The 21,793-nt window shown below is 55.3% G+C and overlaps 1 protein-coding gene across 5 annotated transcripts in view; it reads right to left on the bottom strand.

The window, feature by feature from the left end:
- Positions 1-1,443: 1,443 nt before the first annotated feature.
- The window catches only part of ESRRB (estrogen related receptor beta), a 135,169-nt gene continuing 114,819 nt past the window's right edge, over positions 1,444-21,793 (bottom strand). For all 5 annotated transcript variants that reach the window (XM_060181279.1, XM_060181281.1, XM_060181280.1 and 2 more), the window contains 5 exons: positions 21,344-21,460; positions 16,930-17,040; positions 15,739-15,900; positions 7,088-7,357; positions 1,444-3,641 (listed from right to left, as the gene is read on the bottom strand). In XM_060181279.1, the coding sequence (XP_060037262.1) occupies positions 3,397-3,641; positions 7,088-7,357; positions 15,739-15,900; positions 16,930-17,040; positions 21,344-21,460 (905 nt within the window). In that variant the 3' untranslated portion in view covers positions 1,444-3,396. The remainder of the gene's footprint in view (positions 3,642-7,087; positions 7,358-15,738; positions 15,901-16,929; positions 17,041-21,343; positions 21,461-21,793) is intronic.

Here is a 21,793-nt window from a genome sequence, read left to right as displayed (position 1 = left end):
TGGTGGGGGTGGGAGCAGAACTGGCCCCACTGGAGCCTGGTCACTGTCCCCAGAGAGAGCCACACACACAGCCCAGCATGAAGCTCGAGGGGTCGCCTGTGCTCAGAAGGCGACCGTTCCTTTCTCTCTCGTGATGCCATGTAGAAAGCTGACAGGCAGGGTAAGCGCACATAGCACAAAGCGCAAGGACCCCAGTTGGAGCCCCCGGCTCCCCACCTGCAGGGAGGGTAGCTTTACAAGTGGTGAAGCAGGTCTTCAGGGATCTATTTTTCTCTCCCCCTTTCTATTTTCCCCATCCTCTCTCAATTTCTTTGTCCTATCCAAAAACAAAAAAACAAAACAAACAAAACAACCAGCAGCCTCAGGAGCAGTGGGTTTGTAGTGCAGGCATCGAGCCCTAGCGATAACCCTGGAGGCAAAAAAAAAAAAAAAAAAGGCAACCAATCTCCCAATCTTATGCAGGAGGCTACTTTGGGGACAAAGCAGACAGAAGGACAAAGCTCAGAGCAGAGAATCAGGGCCACAGACCTTGTGACTTTGGGAACTTCTGGATCAAACTCTGCCTGATGCCCGCTCCACTTCTGGCTGCCGTGTCTGTACTGCTCACACTGATCGTCCACAGCGATCTCACATGGTGTCCACTTCCTTTCTGGCCTCTCCTCTGCTTCACTTCACCTCTCCAGGGTGGACTGAGCTTTGATTCACCTCCAGCCCAGGTCCCTTTCCCTGTCACTGTAGAAAACAGCAGATACTCACCAATATTCAAATTATAAAAAGCAGGAGAGCTTCTCAGCCCTGCAGCTCAGCTTCCAAGGTGGGTTTAAAACGTGTCATTTAGTTTTTATTTTTTTTTGCCACCAGGGATATTGCTGGGGTTCAGTGCCTAGGCTCCACCATTTCCAGAGGCTATTATATTCTCCCCTAATTCTTTCTCTGACAGAGGTTGTAAGACAGAGAGGAGAGGGGGTAGGGGTAGACAGCATAATGGTTATGCAAGCAGACTCTCATGCCTGAGGCTCCAAAGTCCCAGGTTGAATCCCCTGCACCACCATAAGCCAGAGTTGAGCAGCGCTGTGGTAAAAATAAAACAGAGAAGAGACACAGCACTGCTCCACTGTGAAGCTTCTCCCTCTGCAGGTAAGAAGAGCAGGGACTTGAACCCAGGTCCTAGCACGTAATGACATGTGCGCTCAACCTTCTAAACACACGTGTGCAGAAAGCTGAACAAGCCCAGGCACCAGAGAGACAGTGACGTGTGCAGACACTGTAGAGCGTGTTTCTTATTTATTAGATTCCAGAGACAAGGGGCCAGGGCGAGACCCCCACCCCCCCCACCCCGGTCACCTGATTCCCAGGGAGGAGAGAGGGGAGCAGACACAGGGTGGGCAGAAACACCACTGGCCGGCCAGACGACCAGGGCACCGTTTTAAAAATAGACGCATCTTAAGAAGCCATTCCAGCTGTGTTATCAGAAAATAAAACAATCTCTCCACATATCGGTTGTCTTTGGTGCTGTCCCTGGGGACAGCCCCGCCCTCCTCTGGTCAAAGGTGGCTCACCAAGCCCAGCCTCCCGCCTGCACACCTGCCTGCCTGCCCCAGCAGAGGGGAGGTGAGGGGGAGAGGGTGTCCCCACAATGTCGGCTCCCCGAGGCTCTGCCCAGCCACCTGAAGTCCTGCTGTGTCTCAGCACCTCCTCTGGCTCTTAGCTGGCGACCTGGGACCAGGAAGCACGACTTCGCTGCTCACAAACTCCAGCCAGGATCAGCTTCTCGCTTCTCCCTACATGAGATTCAGCAGCCTGCAGGGAGCTGGCCTGCCTTCCACTCTGATGCCTGGGGTGCCTGAATTGTCCTGGCCCCACTAGCCCCCCAAGAACCAGGGCACCCCACTTCCCAGACAGGTCCCCGCATTGATGGGGCTTCGAGCTCAGAACCCCCCACCCCCATGGTTCCCATGTGCCTCGAGGCTCAAGTCACTCAGATGTCTCCCACTGCCACTGGAGGCATGGTGGTAGCAGTGTGGCATCTGAACACCCCCACCCCCAGCTACAAGGACCCCTTCCCCATGCTAGGGTGTCTGTGAGCTGTCCTGTCCAGAGGGCCCAGACACCACAGCCTGGCATTGTCCAGGAAGCCAGAGATGCTTGTCCTGCGGAAGGTGGATGGCACACGGCTGACACTGAGGGCACGGGTCCCTGGGCAGGTGCCACCCCAGCTGGCTCTGGGGCAGCTCCGTCCTTCCAAGATGGTGACAGGCCCCAGTGACCTGGCAGAGACGAGGAGTGAGGTCTCTGATGGTGACCATGCACAGCCTCCCCAGGGGAGCACACTGGCTTTACAGCTTCTGGAACCTTCTATGGGGACAGCAGAGCCAGCCCCCTGCCTGGGATGACAGTGCACCCAGCCTGGGTGGCCAGGGTAGGGGACTGTGGAGGAGGGACCCTGGACCCTAGTGTCCCTGGTGGGTGGGTGGGGGTGCTCACTGGGGTGGGCTTGTCCTCGTCCCCCTGCCTCTGGCCAATCAGAGCAGCCACTTCCACTGCTGGGCAATCAGGACTGTCCCAGCCACCCGGGCACCTGCTGGGGACAGGGGTGTGCTGGGCTTTTTGGTACTAAAAAGCAGACATTCCTGGGCACCTAGGAGCCTGTCCCCCACACTGAGTGGGCCTGCAGGGCACCAGGAACTCCCAAAAGCTGCTCCCCCTTGAAGTCCAAGCTATGGCCGGTGACACTCGTGCCCCTCTGGAAGCCCTCTGCCCTAAGGCAGCAGGTGGGGGGAGGCTGGGGTGCTGGGGCCCCCGGGGTGCTGCAGGCACGACCCCAGGGTCTCTGACAGCAGTGGTGGGCAGGGAGAGGAGGGAGGGGGTCGGGGCCGGCACAAGGGGAGGCCATCTTTGGCTTCTAAGGGTCCCAGGGAGCCCCAGGCCGAGCAGCCTAGGACGGGAGAGCAGCTGTCCAGGGCAGCGGTGGGCACTGCCCACTGAGTGGACTGGTGTGGGCAAGGTGCTGGGCACCCACGGTCAGCCCTGGTGGGTGCAAGGAGAAACATCTGGAAGAAGTGGGGCATCCAGAAGCCCTGCCTCTGCTTGCCTGGCCCGGCACCCAGGAGTCCGTGGCTGGTGGGTGTCCGTCTGTCTGGGTGGGCAGGTGCCCTTGCTTCCAGGCAGGTGGGTGTCCGTCTGTCTGGGTGGGCAGGTGCCCTTGCTTCCAGGCAGGCGGGTGTCCGTCTGTCTGAGTGAGTGGGTGTCTTTGCTTCCAGGCAGGTGGGCGTCTATCTGTCTGGGTGGGCAGGTGTCCTTGTGTCCAGGCAGGTGGGTGTCTGAGGGGCTGCAGGCGCTGACCTGTCCAGGCAGGTAGTTGTCCATCTGTCCAGGCGGGTGGGTGTCTGTCCGTGCTCAGACCTTGGCGTCGAGCATCTCGAGGAAGAGCTTGTGCATGGGCACCTTGCCCTGCAGCTTGACGCCATGGAAGTGCTGTACGGCCCTGGCGGCCGTCTGTCTGAGCAGCGGCAGCGTGAGCAGCAGCGCGCCCGTCCTGCGCGGCTCCTCCTGGCGGCGGCTCAGCTCGTACTCGGCCAGCGCCTCGTGCAGCAGGTCCTGCAGCCGCTGCACCGCCTCCAGGTCCTCGATGTACATGGAGTCTGCGGGCGGCACGGGGCGTGTCGGGGCGGGGCCAGACGGGCAGGGGCGGGGCAGACTGGGGCGTGGCGAGTGTGGGGCCAGACCCAGGCTGGGGGCGGGGCCAGACCGGGGTGTGGCGAGTGTGGGGCCAGACCCAGGCCTGGGCGAGGGTGGGGCGGGGCCATTCCGGGGTGGGGGCGGGGTCAGGGCCAGTTGGGGCGGGGCAAGAGTCAGGGCGTGTCAGGGGCAAGGGGAATGGGCAGGCCCAAGGGTGGGGTCAAGGTTCAGGGACTGTCAGGGGCCTGGGGCACAAGGACAGGCTCAGTGGCGTGGTCGGGACATGGTCAGGGGTGGGGCACGGGCCAGTGTGTGGGTCAGTTACAGGGCACAAGGTCAGGAGGTGTGCCATGGGCAGGGATCAGGGGAGTGGTTAGAGGTGCCAACGTGGGGCACAGAGGTCACAGCAAGGGGAGGGCATGGTGGAAGGGACAAGGGGGCAGGTTCTGAGGCCATAGGGCTGGGACACGGGTCAGCGGCCAGGTGATGGAGGAGTGCCAACAGGGGGCTCATGGGCACATGGGTCCAGGGGGCAGGGCCCTGGGTACAGGGTCAGCAGGCAAGACGGAGGCAAGACCCAAGAGAACAGAGAACTTTGGGCCCTGCCCTGGCAGCTTCCGACCCTCCCCCTCCAGTGAGGGAAACTGAGGCTGAGAGAAGACAAGTTGCCAGTCTGAGGTCGCTGGCTGGGGACAGGGGTGGGGTCCCCCATGCCTGGACCTTAAGCCAAACGGGGCAACTTGCCTGTGTCTCATACTCCTCATCTGGGAGATGATGCACAGCCATACCCACCTCAGGGAGTCAGAGATCATGCAGGGCAGGGGGTAAAGAGCGTGCATTGGGGCCCTGCTAGAGACCAGCACTACCATCATCACCACCACCACCACCATCAGCACCACCACCATCAACCACCATCACCACCATCACCACCATCACCACCACCATCACCACCATCACCATCACCACCATCACCACCACCACCATCAGCACCACCATCACCACCATCACCATCAGCACCACCATCACCATCAGCACCACCACCATCACCATCACCATCAGCACCACCATCACCACCATCAGCACCACCATCACCATCACCATCAGCACCACCATCACTACCACCACCATCACCATCACTACCATCACCATCACCATCACCACCATCACCATCACCATCACCATCACCACCATCACCATCACCACCAGCACCACCACCATCAGCACCACCACCAACCATCACCATCAACCATTACAATCACAAGTGGTGGAGTAGTGCTGTAGGTATCTCTCTCTCCCCTTTCCCCTCTTAATTTCTCTGTCCTGTTGAAAGAGAAGGAAAGAAAGAGAGAGAGATTGAGAGAGACAGAGGGGGGGGAGGAATGGCAGCCAGGAGTGGTGGATTCATTGTGCAGGCACCTAGCTCGAGCAAAAACCCAGTGGCAATAAAAACAGCAGCAGTAAAATGGCCAGGGAGGCGGCCGAGTGGATGAAGCTCCGGACTGTCCAGCATGAGGTCCCGAGTCCTGTCCTCGGACCACATGTGCAGGGAGTCGTGCTCTGGATCTCTGTCTCTCTTTTGTGTATAAATAAATAAAATATCTAAATAATAATAGTGAAATAAAATGAAAAAGAAATACTTCAAGAGGCCAAGAACACTTGGTTGAATCACACAGCACCATGCACAAGGACCCACGTTCAAGCTCCCCCTTCCCCACTTGCAGGGGGGAAGCTTCACAAGCAGGGCTGCAGGTATCTCTGTCTCTCTCTCACCCTATATCTCTGTCTATTATAACACAGATATAAAAATCAAATAAGGGCGTGGATAGATAGCATAATGGTTATGCAAAGAGACTCTCATGCCTGAGGCTCCGAAGTCTCAGGTTCAATCCCCCGTACCACCATGAGCCAGAGCTGAGCAGTGCTCTGGTGTTTCTGTGTCTTTCTCTCTCTCTGCATCTCTCTCAAAAAATAAAATAAATAAAATACTCTGAAAAAAATGAATAAATTTATAAAACCTAAAAACTCTTCATCTTCCCTTCCCTCTTAATTTCTACCTGTCCTTTCAAATATAAAGGAAAAAAGCTAATGGAAGAGAGAGAGCGAGCAAAGAAAGAAAGAAAGGGAGAAGAAAGAAAGGGTCTATCCCTCAGCAGTTAGCAGCAAGCAAGAGTCCCCATTCCCATAATTTTATTGGGGGCCTCACCTGAGGTGGGTCCCTCGTGGGGCTGAGGAACTGCTGGTGTGCACCCAGGACCCCCCACACTTTGCCCGCTGGAGGAGAAGTCCTGTCCCTTCAGTCTCCCGTCCTGCAGAGATCACTGGCCTGGCGCCGTGCCTGCCTGCAGCCCCCCCTCAGCCCCATTCCCCCAGGAGCCCCTGCTGGCAGCTGCCCTGACCTGGGATGGAGTGAAGCCTTAGCCCCATGCTCCTCCCTCCATCCATCAGCCAGCTGCATCGATGGCATTGATAAACTGTTAATGACAAAATCGATGGCTGTGATTGTTTTTCCTGGAGTCACAGAGCCTTGGAGCTGGCGGCATCTGGAGTGAAGGAAGGAGACAGCGGCTCCTGGGGTGGGACTGTGCTTGGCTGCAGGCCCCTCTCTGTGGCGCTAGCCAGCTCCACAGCCTGGGGTGCTCCTGGCTCCCTGCCCGGGGTGGGGCCTGTCCCCCTGTCGCAGTGCCCGGGACCTGATCCGACCCCAAGCTGCTGTAGCCTCACCCCACATCCCTGCTCACACTCGTTTTTGACTGTCACCAATTCTGGCTCTACTCCTGCTGGCTTGCCCGGTGGAGAAGCCCCCTGTAAACTCATCTCTGGGGACAAAATGTGTCCTGGGGCAAAGTGAGAGGGCTGGAATGTTCTGGAAGGCAAACCCCTTCCCCCATCAAATATCTCCAGCCAGCAGCGGGTTCCCTGGAGAGTGAAAGGCTGAGCTCACAAGCTGGGGACCTGGCTCTCCATGGAATCAGCCCAAACCTCGTCCCCTAATATCCCCCTTGGCATGTCGTGAGTGTAATCTCAATCTGGGGCCAGGCAGTGGCACAGCTACTTGAAATACCATGAGCAAGGACCCAGGTTCAAGTCCCGGGTCCCCACCTTCGGGGGAGGAGGCAGCTTCTCAAGCGGTGAAGCAGGGTTGCAGCCCTCTTTCTCTTGCTTTCTCTCTTGTGTCTCACCTGTTTCTCTGTCTCTATCATAATAAAAAGATTACAAAAAAGAAAACATACAACCCAATCCTCCATCAGTGCAGTGTTTGTGGTCCCTGTTTGACAGGAGGAACTGAGGCACAGAGGGAACCTTGCCTACCTGGTTCTGGCGCCCGGAGTTCACCTGAGTGAGGGCCGGCCGTGCTCCCTGGCCCAGCGGGACCTCCCTGCCTGATGTCTCCCCGCCCCGGAGCCCTCACCTGAGTTGGCCAGCGCCAGGGCCTTGAGCGTCACGAACTCCTCCTTCTCCACCTTGAGCTTCTTGTACCTGCGCACCAGCTGCAGGATGGCGCGGTGCAGCTCCAGCAGCCCGGCCAGGCGCGAGCGCTCCTCGTCCATGATGTAGTCCTCCGCATACACCAGCTTGTCCTCGTAGGGCAGCGAGCGGAACACCACGCCCAGGATGAGGATCTCCATCCAGGCGCTCTGCAGCAGGCTCATCTGGTCGCTCAGAGACAAGCTGGAGAAACCTGCAGGGCCAGGGTGGGGGGTCAGGGCTGCGGGGCCCTGATGGCTGCCCCTCCCTACACACATAGCTGCTGCTGGGAGGAGGAGGCAGGGAATCCTGGGGGCTCACACAGTCAGAACTCCGGCTGCTGAGGGAACATGCGAGTGATGACAGCGGGAATATTAAGAGCCAGATGGGCAAGGGCTGGGGAGACAGCTTCAGGGTTCTACAAAAAGACTCTTATTCTGGGGGCTGGGCGGTAGCACACTGGGTTGAGTGCACATAGTGCAAAGCACAAGGACCCTGGTTCGAGTCTCCGGCTCCCCACCTGCAGGGGATTCTCCTCACAAGTGGTGAAGCAGGTCTGTAGGTGTCTAACTTTCTCCTTGCTCTGTCTTCCCCTCCTCTCTCAATTCCTCTCTGTTCTATCTTACAAAGAAAATGGAAAAAAATGGCCTCCAGGAGCGTGGACTTATAGTGTCTACACGAAGCCCCAGTGATAACCCTGGAGGAGAAATAACACCCCTCCTGCCTGAGGCTCTGAGGTCCCAGATTCAGTCCCCAGCACCAGCACCAGCACCAGCAGGGCTCTGGTGCCCCTCCTCTTTCTCTCTGTATCTCTCGTTCATTAACAACAAATGAATAAATAAAATATTTTGGGTTGAGGAAATAGCATAATGGTGAGGCAAAAAATCTTTCCTGCTTGAGGCTCCAAAGTCCCAAGTTCAATCCCCAGCACCACTATCAGCCAGAACTGAGCAGGGCTGTGATGAAGGAAGGACGGAAGAAGGAAGGACGGAAGGAAAGAAGAGGAAGGAAAGGGAAGAAGCCAGGTGGTAGCACACCTGGTTATGAACACATGTTGCCACATGTCTGTCTGTCTCTCTTATCCTCTATCTCCTCCTCCCCTTTCAATTTCTCTGTTCCATTAAAATAAGTAAAAAAATAAAAAAGGAGGCCCCCACACCTATGAACATGGAACCTTCGACAAAGGGGCCCAGACTATTAAATGGGGAAAGCAGAGTCTCTTCAACAAATGGTGTTGGAAACAGTGGGTTGAAACATGCAGAAGAATGAAACTGAATCACTGTATTTCACCAAATACAAAAGTCAATTCCAAGTGGATCAAGGACTTGGATGTTAGACCACAAACTATCAGATACTTAGAGGAAAATATTGGCAGAACTTTTTTCCGCATAAATTTTAAAGACATTTTCAATGAAACAAATCCAATTACAAAGACTAAGGCAAGTATAAACCTATGGGACTACATCAAATTAAAAAGCTTCTTCACAGCAAAAGAAACCACTACCCAAACCAAGAGACCCCTCACAGAATGGGAGAAGATCTTTACATGCCATACATCAGATAAGAGTTTAATAACCAACATATATAAAGAGCTTGCCAGACTCAACAACAAGACAACAAATAACCCCATCCAAAAATGGGGGGAGGACTTGGACAGATTATTCACCACAGAAGAGATCCAAAAGGCCGACACACACACATGAAAAAATGCTCCAAGTCTCTGATTGTCAGAGAAATGCAAATCAAGACAACAATGAGATATCACTTCACTCCTGTGAGAATGTCATACATCAGAAAAGGTAACAGCAGCAAATGCTGGAGAGGGTGTGGGGTCAAAGGAGCCCTCCTACACTGCTGGTGGGAATGTCAGTTGGTCCAACCTCTGTGGAGAACACTCTGGAGAAGTCTCAGAAGGCTAGAAATGGTCCTACCCTATGATCCTGCAATTCCTCTCCTGGGGATATATCCTAAGGAACCCAACACAGCCATCCAAAAAGATCTGTGCACACATATGTTCTTGGCAGCACAATTTGTAATAGTCAAAACCTGGAAGCAACCCAGGTGTCCAACAACAGATGAGTGGCTGAGCAAGTTGTGGTCTATATACACAATGGAATACTGCTCAGCTGTAAAAAATGGTGACTTCACCGTTTTCAGCCGATCTTGGATGGACCTTGAAAAATTCATGTTATGTGAAATAAGTCAGAAACAGAAGGATGAATATGGGATGATCATATTTCAACTTCTCTCAGGCAGAAGTTGAAAAACAAGATCAGAAACGAAAACACAAGTAGAACCTGAAATGGAATTGGCGTATCGCACCAAAGTAAAAGACTCTGGGGTGGGTGGGTGGGTGGGGAGAATACAGGTCCATGAAGGATGATAAATGACCTAGTGGGGGTTGTATTGTTAAATGGGAAACTGGGTAATGTTATGCATGAACAAACTATTGTATTTACTGTTGAATGTAAAACATTAATTCCCCAATAAAGAAATAAATTTTAAAAAATTAAATTAAATTAAAAAGGAGATGGTCACTGGGAGCAGTGGATTCATTGTTCAGGCAGAGAGCTCAAGCAATAACCCCTGTGGCAATAAAACAATAATCTTAATGATAATAAAAGTTGCCAGCCCATCGGTGAGGCCTTGGGAGAACTCTGGTGGTTCCTGTTGGGGGGCTTGGGGACACAGACCCTCAGTAGGAGTGGTACAGAATTATCCTTGTATTGTCTTATACTCCTGTAAATCACGATTAAATCACCAAACAGCAATACATTTTAAATAAGCCCCTGACAGCTGTTATTATCATAAGGTGGCTGATTCCAGGGTCTTCCCCAGACTCCTGGCTTCCTGATGCCTTGAAGGCATTTGGAATCTCTCTCCCAAGTGACTGGCCGGAGGGTAGAACCCCACAGTGGCTGAGGGAGCTCTCTGTAGTCTATGGGGATTCCAGACCCGCCTCTGGGCTCCAACCCAAACCTAGGAGGCCCAGGTGCTTGGGGACACCTGGGGTTTGGGGGCAGATGGAGGAGTAGTGGGGAACAAACTGGACTGCAGGTGTGAGGCCCCAAGTTCAACCAAGGTGACCCCAGGGCTTGAACCTGGGGGGGGGGGGTGTGCTGTACTGGATATGTGCCATCTAGCCCCAGCTGTCGTCATTTGGGGGAAAACCCCACAATTGCCTTGGAGCCCCCCACCCCGTCTCTCTCTTAAAACTCCGGCTCTGAAATACAGACTTGACGTGGCCCCCTGGCTGTGACTCCCACGTCTTTGAGCTGGAGGGTCATCTCCGCCATCCATTAGCAACCCCGGGACTGAAGGGGCTGATGGGTAAAGCCGGGCAGCCAGGCGCACGGACGGCACTGCTCCCCCCCAGCTGGTGCTCCTCCCCCCCAGCTGTCAGCCCCGCCACCACCGAGCCTCACACCCTCAGCCCCTCACCCCTGTGTGGGCAAGAATGTAAAAGAGAGCAAACCATCCTGTGTGGCAAGCCGAGTTCATAATCTGCTAATTTATCGAGGTGTCTGTCGCCCTGGAGGGCCATTAGCGGAGGTGATAAAATGAGAGGTAATTACAGGAGCTGAGAGAGGCCTCTGCTCACAGCTGCTGTCACAGGGGCGGCTCACGGCTCACAGCTGCACAGCTGTGTCTGTCCCTGGCACCCACCAGCCGTGGCCACCAGGGTCAGGGAGGCCAGGATCCCCTCTGAGGCCAGGCTTTGGGGTGCCCTGGAAGAGGGGCCGACCTGGGAGGACGTTGGCTCCTTCTAGAAGGTTCTAGACTGGGCTTGCCCTCTGTGCCACCTACTCTGAGCGGGATGGGGACGACTTCAGGTGACCTCCCCCAAATTAGACTAATTTTTATCCAAGCCAAGAAACCTGAGTCCCACACGTTGAGAAATGGGGGGTAAAGGGAAGGCAGGCTGGGCTCCCCACACTGTTGTCTGCCAGGTTCGTCCCTCTGGCCCCTGCCTGTATGTCCCCAGACAAGGCCACCCCCTACTCACTCCGCTATGCTGAGGGATTGATTAAAGAGAGGATAGACACAGACACAGACAGAGAGAAGCAGAGAGAGCATCACTGACACAGGCTATACTGAGGGGGTCAAACTCAGGACCCCACGTGTCCAATTTTTTAAAAATATTTTAGTTTTATTTTAATGAGAAAGAGCAGACAGAGAGAAAGATGCCAAGAGAAAGAGATCAGAACACTGCTCAGTTCTGGCTATGGTGGTACTGGGGACTAAACCTGGGACCTCAGAGCCTCAGGCTTGAAAGGCTTCTACAGGACCATGATGCTGCCTCCCCAGCCCATGTGGCCAATTTCTATATCCACTGCGCCACCTTCCAAGTCGCAGAACCATGACTTTATTCATAATTATTATTATTGTTAGTATTTTTACCAAAGCACTGAAAACCTCTGGCTTATGGTGATGCAGGGGATTGAACCTGGGACTTTGGAGCCTCAGGCATGAGAGTCTTTTTGCAGAACCATTATCTACCCTTGCCAGAACAGTGACTTTAAAGGGCAGAAGGTTCTGGAATAGCATCCCTGTGGAGGGTGGTCTATTCCTGACCAGAGGAGGATGTCACTGGCTGGCCTGCCGACCTGCCTGCCCCCGGAGCGAATATGAAACTGGTCCCAGAATCATGGCAGGGGCATCATTTTATCGGGTTTATTTCTGGATATTTGGGATTTTCTGTAAAATGGATTTTTAGACAGAGACAGAGAGATAAGAGAGAGAGACACCACAGAGCCAAACTCTGTGGTGGGGACCAGGCTCGAACCTGGGTCGAGTACATGGCAAAGCAGCTATTTCACTGGCCAGACACCATTTGTTTATTTATTTTTAGTTTTTTCCTTCCAGTTGCTGGGACTTGGTGCCAGCACTACGAATCCACCACTTCTGGTGGCCTTTTTTTTTTCCCCTCGATAGGACAGACATAAATTGAAAGGGGAGGGAGATGAGGGGGGTGAAGAGAAAGATACCTGCAGACCTGCTTCACCACTTGTGAAGTGACCCCCCCAAACACACACAGGTGGGGAACCAGGGGCTTGAACCAGGATCCTTTGTGCCAGTCCTTGCACTAAACCCAGTGTGCTACCGCCTGTCCCCAGTTTATCTTCTTTTTTTTAACCAGAGTAAAACCAAAATGAGTAAGCTCTGATCTGTGGTGTTCTGGGGAATTGAACTTGGGATTTTGGAGCCTCAGGGATGGGAGTCTCTTTGCAGGACCATTATGCTATCTATCCCCACCCTATTTCTACTCTTTTCTTTAAAAAATATTTATTTATTTCATAGGACAGAGAGGAATTGAGAGGGAAGAAGGGGTGAGAGAGAGACGTCTGCAGCTTTGCACTGCTGCTCATGGAGCTTCCCCACTGCAGGTGTGGAAGGGGCTTGAACCTGGGTCCTTGCACCTGGGAACATATGTGTTCAGCTGGGCGCATCACCACAGCTTCCCTCCTCCCTCCCTTCCTTCCTTTTCATTGGCTAGGAAAGACTGAAGCCCCCCCCACAGGTGGGAACTGGGTGCTTGAACCTGGGTCCTCGCTCACGGTGATGCGTGTTCAGCTAGCTGATTCACCTCCCCGCCCCTAGTTGATCTTACGTCTTAATCAGAAAGGAGTTGCTCTGGACAGGGAGGAAGGACATGAGGCATCGGTGTCAGCACCATCGTTGGTGATGGCCGTGGCCACCCACCTGACATGCCCACAGTACCCACTCCATGCCAGGCTGGGCTGAAGATCAGCCCAGGGGTCTGGCTCGAGTCCTGTGTGTCAGGCGAGGACACCGAGGTTCTGAAAATCAACCTGGGGCCCGCCTGAAGCCTAGTTGGGTCCCTGTGTCCCCATTCTTCATCCCCCTGCCCACCTGGGTGGGCACAGGCAGTCTGGGGGGGGGGGACAGGGCTGCTGGTCTGCTGTCCCAGCTGCTGGTCTGCTATCTGCTGTCCCAGCTGCTAGTCTACTGCCCCTGGCATTGGCCGTAGTGGCCACGGCACCAGCAGAGGGTGCCCTTGAAGCCAGCGCCTGGTGCATTCTCAACTCAAGCAGGGACCGGAGGCGGGGTGTCCCAGGGGCAGGGGGTCCCCGATTTGGCCCTAGGTCAGTGGAGCAATCCAGGCTGAGGTGTCTTAAGCTGTGACCTGACCCCACATCAGCTGAGCCAGCACGGGGCAGATTCAGAAGCCACTGAGCTCATAATCCCAGGAGGCTGAGCTGTTCATGGGAGAAAGAAGGTGGGGGACCCCACCCCACACTCTGTCCAGAAGGGCTCCTTCCTACAGACCCTGTCCACGGGGACTCATCATAGAAGGTCTTGCCTGGAGCTGGGGAGACGGCACAGGGGTTCTGCAAAAGACTCTCCTGCCTGAAGCTCGGAGGTCTCAGGTTCAATCCCCAGCACCACCATCAGCCAGAGCTGAGCAGGGCTGAGGGAAAGTGATGGATAAAGGGCTTGAGGAGACTGGGCAGCAGCGCATCTGGGAGAGTGCAGACCTTGCCATGCACAAGGACTCATGTTCAAGGCCCCAGCCCTCACCTGCAGTCGGGAAAGCCCATGGAGGAGGGCTGCAGGTGACTGTCTCCTCTTCTCTACCTCCCCCTCTCCTTTTGTTTCCTCTGTTTCTATCCAATAAATAAATTTTATTTTTAAAAAGGGACTTGCTCACCTGTCCCTGAGCAACAGGTAGGACAGCTGAGGCCCTCACCCCGGTCACATGACCATGCCAGCTGCAGGGCTCTTTTTAGACCAGGAGACAAGCAGACGGGAGTTTACACGGTGCGGCGGGCACCACACTGGCAGGAGTCTGGGCCAGCTGCTAGGAGGTGGGTGGTGCAGTGGATAAAGACCTGGGCTCTCCAGCATGGGGTCCTTGAGTTCAGTCCCAGGCTGAATCTCACCCCTCCCCCATGAATGAATCTAAAAGGAGGAGGAAGAGAATCTGAGTGGCTGGGGAGGGGGTGGCGCACCTGGTGGAGCCCACATGTTAACATGCACGAGGACCTGGGTTCAAGCCCTCGGTCCCCATCTGCAAGGGGCAGGGGACTTCATGAGCAGTCGGGCAGGGCCGTAGGTGTTTTGATCTCCTTCCTATCTTAATTTTTCTCTGTCTCTATCAAAAAGAAAAAAAAGCCACTGGGAGTGGTGGAGTCCTCCTGCAGGTACCAACCCCTCTATCAGCCCGGATGGAGAGAGAGAGGGAGGGAGGGGGGAGAGAAAGAGAGAAAGAGAGAGAGAGAGAGAGGTGGAAACCCAAGTCTGTGGTGGACCACCATCAGAAGGGAAGCTTTCCCCTGAGCTCAGAGCAAATTGTTCGAGTCTCAGAGGGGTTCAGTCAGGAGGAAGCTGCCCAGAGACGGAGCAAAGTCCCAGCAGCTTGGGGTGTGAGGTCGGAGCTCTGCAGTGGGACTGTGTGCGTATGAGGTCCCGGCTTTGAACCCCATTGCACCCCAAGATCAAACTGAGAACCCACTCAGCAGCCGGAGTGCCCAGTGAGTGGGTAGCGCGCTAGACCCTCAGCCGTGAGGTGCCCAGTTCAGTTCCCTGCATAACGTGTGTCTCTCTCGCCCACAAATTTTTTTTAATCCATACTATTTCCCCACAACGAGAAAAAGGCTCTGGGGGCTGAGGGAAATGAAGGAAAATTCCAGGTCTCCTAACACTTCCATGTTTCCACTCAGAAATGTTATTGAAAACTAGAGTCCAGTGTGTGTGCGAGGGGGAGACAGCCTAATGGTGCTGCAAAGAGACTGTCTGGTCTAAGGCTCCAAAGGGCCAGGTTCAATCCCCAGCACCATCATAAACCAGAACCGAGCAGCACTCTGGAAAAGACAAAGTCCAGTGGTCCAGGAGGTGGTGCAGTGGATAAAGCATTAGATTCTTAAGCATGAGGTCCTGAGCTTAATCCCCAGCAGCACATGTACCAGAGTGATATTTGGTTCTTTCTCTCTCTCTCTTCCTATTTTTCTCATAAACAAATAAGTAAATAAATAAATAAATAAAATCTTGGGCAAGGATAGATAGCATAATAGTTATGCAAAGAGACTCTCCTGCCTGAGGCTCCAAAGTCCCAGGTTCAATCCCCTGCACCACCATAAGCCAGGGCTGATCAGTGCGCTGGCTAAAAAAATAAATAATAGTAATAATAAATAAAATCTTAAAAATAATAAAAGCCCAAAGAGCCGCGAGACTCCCCTTGGCAGCCAGGCAAGTGGCCACAGTCAGCCACAGAGTCCCAGCCTGTGAAGTCAGCACTGGAGTCCCAGGCCGAATGGATCTCAGTCCACAGCCTCGACACCACTTCCCTCAGGCTAGGTGGCCATGTCCCTGATTGAGCACACACACCACCATGTTCAAAGACCCAGGTTCAAGCCCCTGGTTCCCGCTGGACCCCCAAGTACAGCCTTTCTAGAAGGTCCCAGAGTTCCAGGAGCCCAGGGACAGTCTTGGACCTGCCCCACCTACTACTCTCCTCTGACCCCACCAGCCAGAAGGAAGAAGCATCCCAAGAAGAAGGCGTTTGTAGATGTCCCGGGAGGCCAGTCTCCACATAGCGGAGTGCCCCCACCCCGGGGTGGGGGGCCGGCTCACCTGGGATGTGCTTGGCCCAGCCGATGATCACCACCAGCTCGCGGTCGGCCAGGTCACAGAGCGTGGTCAGGGCCTTAATGTCCCCCTCGGGCATGCCGGGCGGCGGCATGGCATACAGCTTGTCCGGCTCCGCCACCAGCAGGTAGGACACAATCTTGGTCACTGCAAAAAGCCACGGGGACAGTCATTGCCAAGCAAAGGGGAGATAAGTCGGGGGAGGCTGAGGGGACCCGGGTCCCCCCAGAACTGCAGCACAGTCAGACATGCTGGACTTGGGCAGTGGAGGCAGCATCATGAATATGCAGGAGACTCTCCTGCCTCGGGCTCCAAGGCCCCAGGTTCAACCCCCAGCACCACCACAGCAGCCAGAGCTGAGCAGGGGTCTGGTTTTAATCCTCTCTATTATTCTCTCTCTGCTTTAAAATAAAAGACGTGCTGGAGTCTACCCCACCTTTTGGGTCATTTTTGTTTTATTTATTTTATTGTTGTCATAGTAGTTATTATTGTTGTTATTGATGTCATTGTTGTTGGATAGGACAGAAAGAAATGGAGAGAGGAGGGGAAGACAGAGAGAAAGACAGACACCTGCAGACCTGCTTCACTGCCTGTGAAGCGACTCCCCTGAAGGTGGGGAGCTGGGGGCTTGAACCTGGATCCTTACACAGGTCCTTGTGTTTGGCGCCACATGTGCTTAACATGCTGCACTACCATCCGACTCCCTATTTCTTTTTTCTTATGTATGCCAGGACAGAGAGGGATTGAGAGGGAAGGGGGGAGATAGAGAGTGGTCCGAGGTGACACAGTGGATAAAGCACTGGACTCTTAAGCGTGAGGTCCTGAGTTCAATCCCCAGCAGCACATGGACCAGAGTGATGTCTGGTTCTCTGTCCTTCCATCCATCTCATTAATTAATAAATGAAATATGAAAGTACAAGAGAGACCTGCAGACTTGTTCACCACTCCTGAAGCTTTCCTCCTGCAGGTGGGGATGGGGAGGGGGCCTTGAACCTGGGTCCTTGTGCATAGTATGTGTGTGCTCTACTGACCCCGCCTTCTGACCCCAGGTGACTAGGCTGGGACTCCCAGACCCCTTCAATGGGGGAGGCTGAGGGTCCCGCCCTCACAGGAACCTGTGACCTGAAGCCACACACGTGACACGGCATGAGGAGGCCCCAGCCACGCGACACTCACGGGGCTTCTTGCTGGGTGGGGCCACCTGCAGGCTCAGGTAGGGGCTGCTGTCTGCATCCAGCCGTCGCTTGTACTTCTGGCGGCCTCCACGCACACGGTCCAGGCGCACACCTGTTGGGGGGGAGGTGTCAGCACCACCAGGGGGCGCCCGAGGGCGCTGTCTCCTCGGTGGTCTCTGCAGGTGTCCCCAGCCCGCCAGCTGCAGGCCAGATGTTGGGGCCATTCTGCAAGGACTGTCATTGACACTCGGCCCAGCCCCCGGGGACTCAGGGACCTTCTGGATCCACCCCAGGTAGCCCCCCTGCTCTTGAACCCACCCGTCTGCAAAAGCCCAGCTCCAAGCACAGGGCAAAGAGGTTCAGGAGGCCAGATCTTGGGGACCCCAGGAGAAGAGGGTCCCCCACTGTGGGGAGGGGGCTGGGGAGAGGGCGAGCACGGCCTTCAGGTCTCACAGGAGTGGGTGGGCATATGCTCTCGGCAAGTGTGGCTCCTGAGACCCAGGTTCAAGGAGCCCAGGGGGGTTCTAGAGTCTGTAGGGCTGGGAGACAGCCAGACTCTCCTGCCTGAGGCTCTGAGGCCCCAGGTTCAACCCCCACACCACCATCAGCCAGAGCTGAGCAGAGAAAAAGAAAAAGTTGGGGGCAGATGGTGGCGCACCTGGTTGAGCGCACATGTCACAGGTGCACAAGGACCTGGGTTCAAGGCCCCGTCCCCACCTGCAGGGAGAAAGCTTTGTGAGAAGTGAAGCAGTGGGGGAGGATGCAGGCATGGGGGTGGGGCTCTCCTGACAGACGCTGACAGCTGTGGCCCGGCCCACGGAGGTCCCCTGCCAGGGGGAAGAAGGTCCTCTCCTGGGCCTGCTGTGTAGACAGGGAGCCCGGACACCCACAGCAGGAAGCGGGTAGGGCCTCCGGCCCAGAAGCCCAGACTGTCCCCAGCCTCATGACCCCCTGCGGAAATCAGGGAGCACAGAGTTCTGGTCCATGTGTCAACAAACACCCAAGGGGACCTGAGACTTAAGCACCCTCCCCAGCACACAGCACCATCAGAAAGGCAATTCCTCTCCTGGGGCAGATCATAAGGAAGCCCAGGCCCACTGCTGGTCAGGCAGTCAGAGCACCACCTCACCCCACACACTTCAAGTTCACAGGTGGCAGCCAGCTGGTCTCAGAGGACCAGTTTTTCTTAACAGGAGTAAAACTGTCTCCCTCTGCCTCCCCCTCTCCTGCCTCCCCAAAGCTGGTCACCATGCCAGCCTTGCAGAGAGCACAGGGTGGCTGCCAGGGGGAGGAGGCGGGGGGGGGGTTGGGTTTCTCTCTGTTACATCCAGATGCCAAAAATAACCAACCAGTCAGAGCTCTGTGTCTGGACAGCCAGAAGCCTGTCCCCACCAGGGTCCCCTCACCCGGAGAAGCCCCACCCCAATCAGTCAGCCCTGCTTTACTCCCAGAGGAGGTGCTGGACACTCAGTCCAGAGCCACATGGGGTCGGACCTCCTGATATGCACCAGAAGGTGGGGACAGAGTTGAGGGAGAGATGCTACCACCAGAAATAGGGGTGATTATAGGTGTAGGCGAGGTTTGGGTTTAAACCCCGAGTCTGAGAGGTGTCTCTCTCTTTCTCTCTCTCTCTCTACTACTGAATGTAAGTCAGTCAGTCCTGTTCCCCCCCCATCTCTCAGGACTACCATGTGACCAACTGACTGTCAGTCTCTCTCTCTCTCTCTCTCTCTCTCCTCCAACAGGTGAATGTTCTCACTAAAGCTTGATTTACCTGGATAATCATGCTCTCTCCTCAATTATTTGCTAAGAAAAAAAATGCATAATGGAGCCTTGGGATGGGGGTAAGATGCTCCACCCCCTTCCCCTTTAACAAGAGAATGTGTTTTTCTTATCTTATCTTGACCCTCAAAGAGAGAGGGAGAGGGAGAGGGCAAGAGGAGAGACAGAGAACTGAGCCTGCATCTGTTTCTTCTCCTTTGTCCTGAGCTAGACTCCACTATCGGACGGGCACCACTAGGAGCTTCATGAGCAGGGGAGCAGGGGAGCAGGACTGCAGGCATCTCTCTCGCCCCCTCTTCCCTCTCAATCTCTCTGTCCCATCAAATAAAGCAGAAACCAGGAGGAGAGAGCCCCAGCTGGCCTGCACACCTGTCTGCCTCGCTGCTCTGACGTGAGGAGGCAGCCCCCAGGGGCCCTGTGGTGCGGGGGTCTTCTGCAGCTCAGTGTGTGAGCGCTGAGTCTGTCACCCACACAAAGCTCCAAGGCTGAGACCCCTGATGGGAGCCCCCAGGCATAGACGGAACCGACCATCTCCTGTGACTCCATGGGCTCCAGCCCTCCCCCTCCCCAGCTAGACGGAGACGGAGCTCATGGGGTCCCTGGGCCTGAGTGGGTCACATGGGATGGCCTCTGGGATCCTGGGCGGGTGTGCGTGTGCATGTGTGAGACAGAAACCTAGTTGTGGTGACAAAAACATTCATCACTGTTCCCAGGGCTCAGGTCCAACAACTCCCTGAAGTGCTGGAGGGTTGGCTGGTTTCAGAAACGTGTGTGTGTGTGTGTGTGTGTGTGTGTGTGTGTGTGTGTTAGAAGAGAAAGAATTTCCAAGGGGAGTCCCCCCTCCTCCCCTCACCCCCTCGATCTTCAGCCCCGGGCCAGGAAGGTGGTGTTTGGCACAGGTGAGAGGCAGAAGCTGCCAGAAGCAAGTCTATGGAGTCCCATGAGTGGGAACCTGAGCAGGGTCCTGTCAGTGTCATGACGAGAGCTGGTGGCAGAGCTGGTCTCGGGGGCCTGAGGAGCCTCCTGCCCGGGGGGGGGGGGGGGAGGAGAGAGAAAGAGAGAGAGAGAGAGAGAGAGAGAGAGGTAGAGAGAACCAACGCCATGGGGTCCCTGGCACCAGACGCCTTCCAGAAAGCACAGGCCAGGCAGGGAGGAGGGGCGGCTTGAGGGAGGAGAAGTGGGTGTAGGGGGAGTCTGTAAGGACCAGCTGTGGGGGGGGGGAGTGACTGATGCCCCAGGAATGGTCGAAAGACTGAGCAGAGGTGGGAGGAGGGTGAGAAAAAACGGGGGTGGGGTGGGGGCAGTGCACCTGGTTGAGCGCACATGTTACATATACCTGCAGACCTGCTTCACCACTTGCAAAGCTTTCTCCCCAGCAGGTGGGGACCGGGGGGGGGGGGGAGGCTTGAACCCAGGTCCTTGAGCACTGTGACATGTACACTCAACCAGGTGTGCCACCACCCAGTCCCAAATATTAAAAATAATTAATTTATTTTGGATAGAGATAGAGATAAATTGAGAGGGATGGGTGAGGGAGAGAGAGAGATGGAAAGAGAGAAAGAGAGAGAGAGAGACCTACAACCTGACAGCTTGTGAAGCTTCCTCCCTGTAGGTGGGAACCGGGGACTTGAACCTGTGTCTTTGAGCACTGTAATGTGTACATTCAACCAGGTGTGCCACCACCCAGCCCCCTCTGTCTCTCTCCCTCTCTGTTTTTTAAATTTTTTATTATCTTTATTTATTGGCTAGAGACAGCCAGAAATCGAGAGGAAGGGGGAGACAGAGAGACAGAGAGACACCTGCAAGCCTGCTTCATCCCTTGCAAAGCTTTCCCCCTGCAGGTGCGCCACCACCTGGCCCCTCTCTCCGTCTCCCCCTTCCCTCTCGATTTCTGGCTGTCTCTATTCAATAAATAAATGATGATTAAAAAAAGAGAGAAAAAAAGTGAGAATTAACCTCTGGGAAGCGCTCAGTAGAGGACTGCTTGGGTCCCCGTGTTGAGGACAGAGTGGCTCCCAAAGAGGCAATGGCCTGGGGGGAGGGTTGCAGAAATGGGGCTGTCGGGGGTCTGCTCATGGAGACAGGGGGAGGGGATTCAGAGCTGCAGCATCAGGCCCTGGGTTTGAGCTCCAGTGCTGGTCTTCTTGATAAAAATGACAGTTTGAGACAAATGCTGTGCCCCCAGCTGGCATCAGGACAGGCTTGAGGGGACCCCTGCCCTGGCAGGGTGCAGATTGTAATGGTCCAGGACGCTTTTTCACACTCTAGTAAGTCTCCAAGCCTCACTGGCTCCTGAGCGGTGCCGGGAGCCATGAGAGGGCATGCAGGGCATGGTCACAGAGCTGTCCCCTGCGCCTGGCCAGCTGGCCCTGAGGAAACGCATCTCCCACCATCTCCCCCCTCACCCCAGGCCATCGGGGGGGTGTCCCCACTGCAGGGTGAAGAGTCAGCTCTTGGGGTGCAGACTTTATGAGGAGACCTTGGCCAGTCTTGCTTTTGTGGACACCCCACATCCCAGGGCAGGGGGGACACAGGGAGTCGGCACCGTGGTGGGTGGGCTGCGGGGAGCCCAGGTGTGGGCAGGGCCTCGCGTGGGGTGCCCCCGCCCCATCAGCGCGGGCCTCGGGGCTCACCTTCCTTCAGCATCCCCACTTTGAGGCACTTCATGAAGCGGCAGGCCTGGCAGGACTTGCGTCTCCGCTTGGTGATCTCACACTCGTTGGTGGCCGGGCAGCTGTACTCGATGTTCCCTGCGGGCACAGAGGGGCAGGCTGCTCAGAGGTCCCTGGCCTGGCCCCGTGTGGAGAGGCTGCAGCAGGGGGCCCCAAGGCCTCACCAAAACTGCTATTTTTCAAATATCTCTTATTACCTGCAAGCTGGGAAGGGATCACATGAGATGGAGGGGAGAGGAGAGGCGAGACGAGAGGGGAGAGAGACAATCACAGGAGGGAACAGAGCAATAATCACAGACAGGTAGGAGGAAGGGAGACAGAGAGGACTGCATGAGATACAGAATCATGTGAGAGGCCGGGTGGTGACGTACGCGGTGAAGTGGTTCAAGCCACTGGTCCACCTGCAGGGGG

Source organism: Erinaceus europaeus, chromosome 22 (assembly GCF_950295315.1).
Source record: "Erinaceus europaeus chromosome 22, mEriEur2.1, whole genome shotgun sequence".
NCBI lineage: Eukaryota > Metazoa > Chordata > Mammalia > Eulipotyphla > Erinaceidae > Erinaceus > Erinaceus europaeus.
Note: the sequence above shows the minus strand (reverse complement) of the source record. Positions and strands in the feature narration are given on the sequence as shown.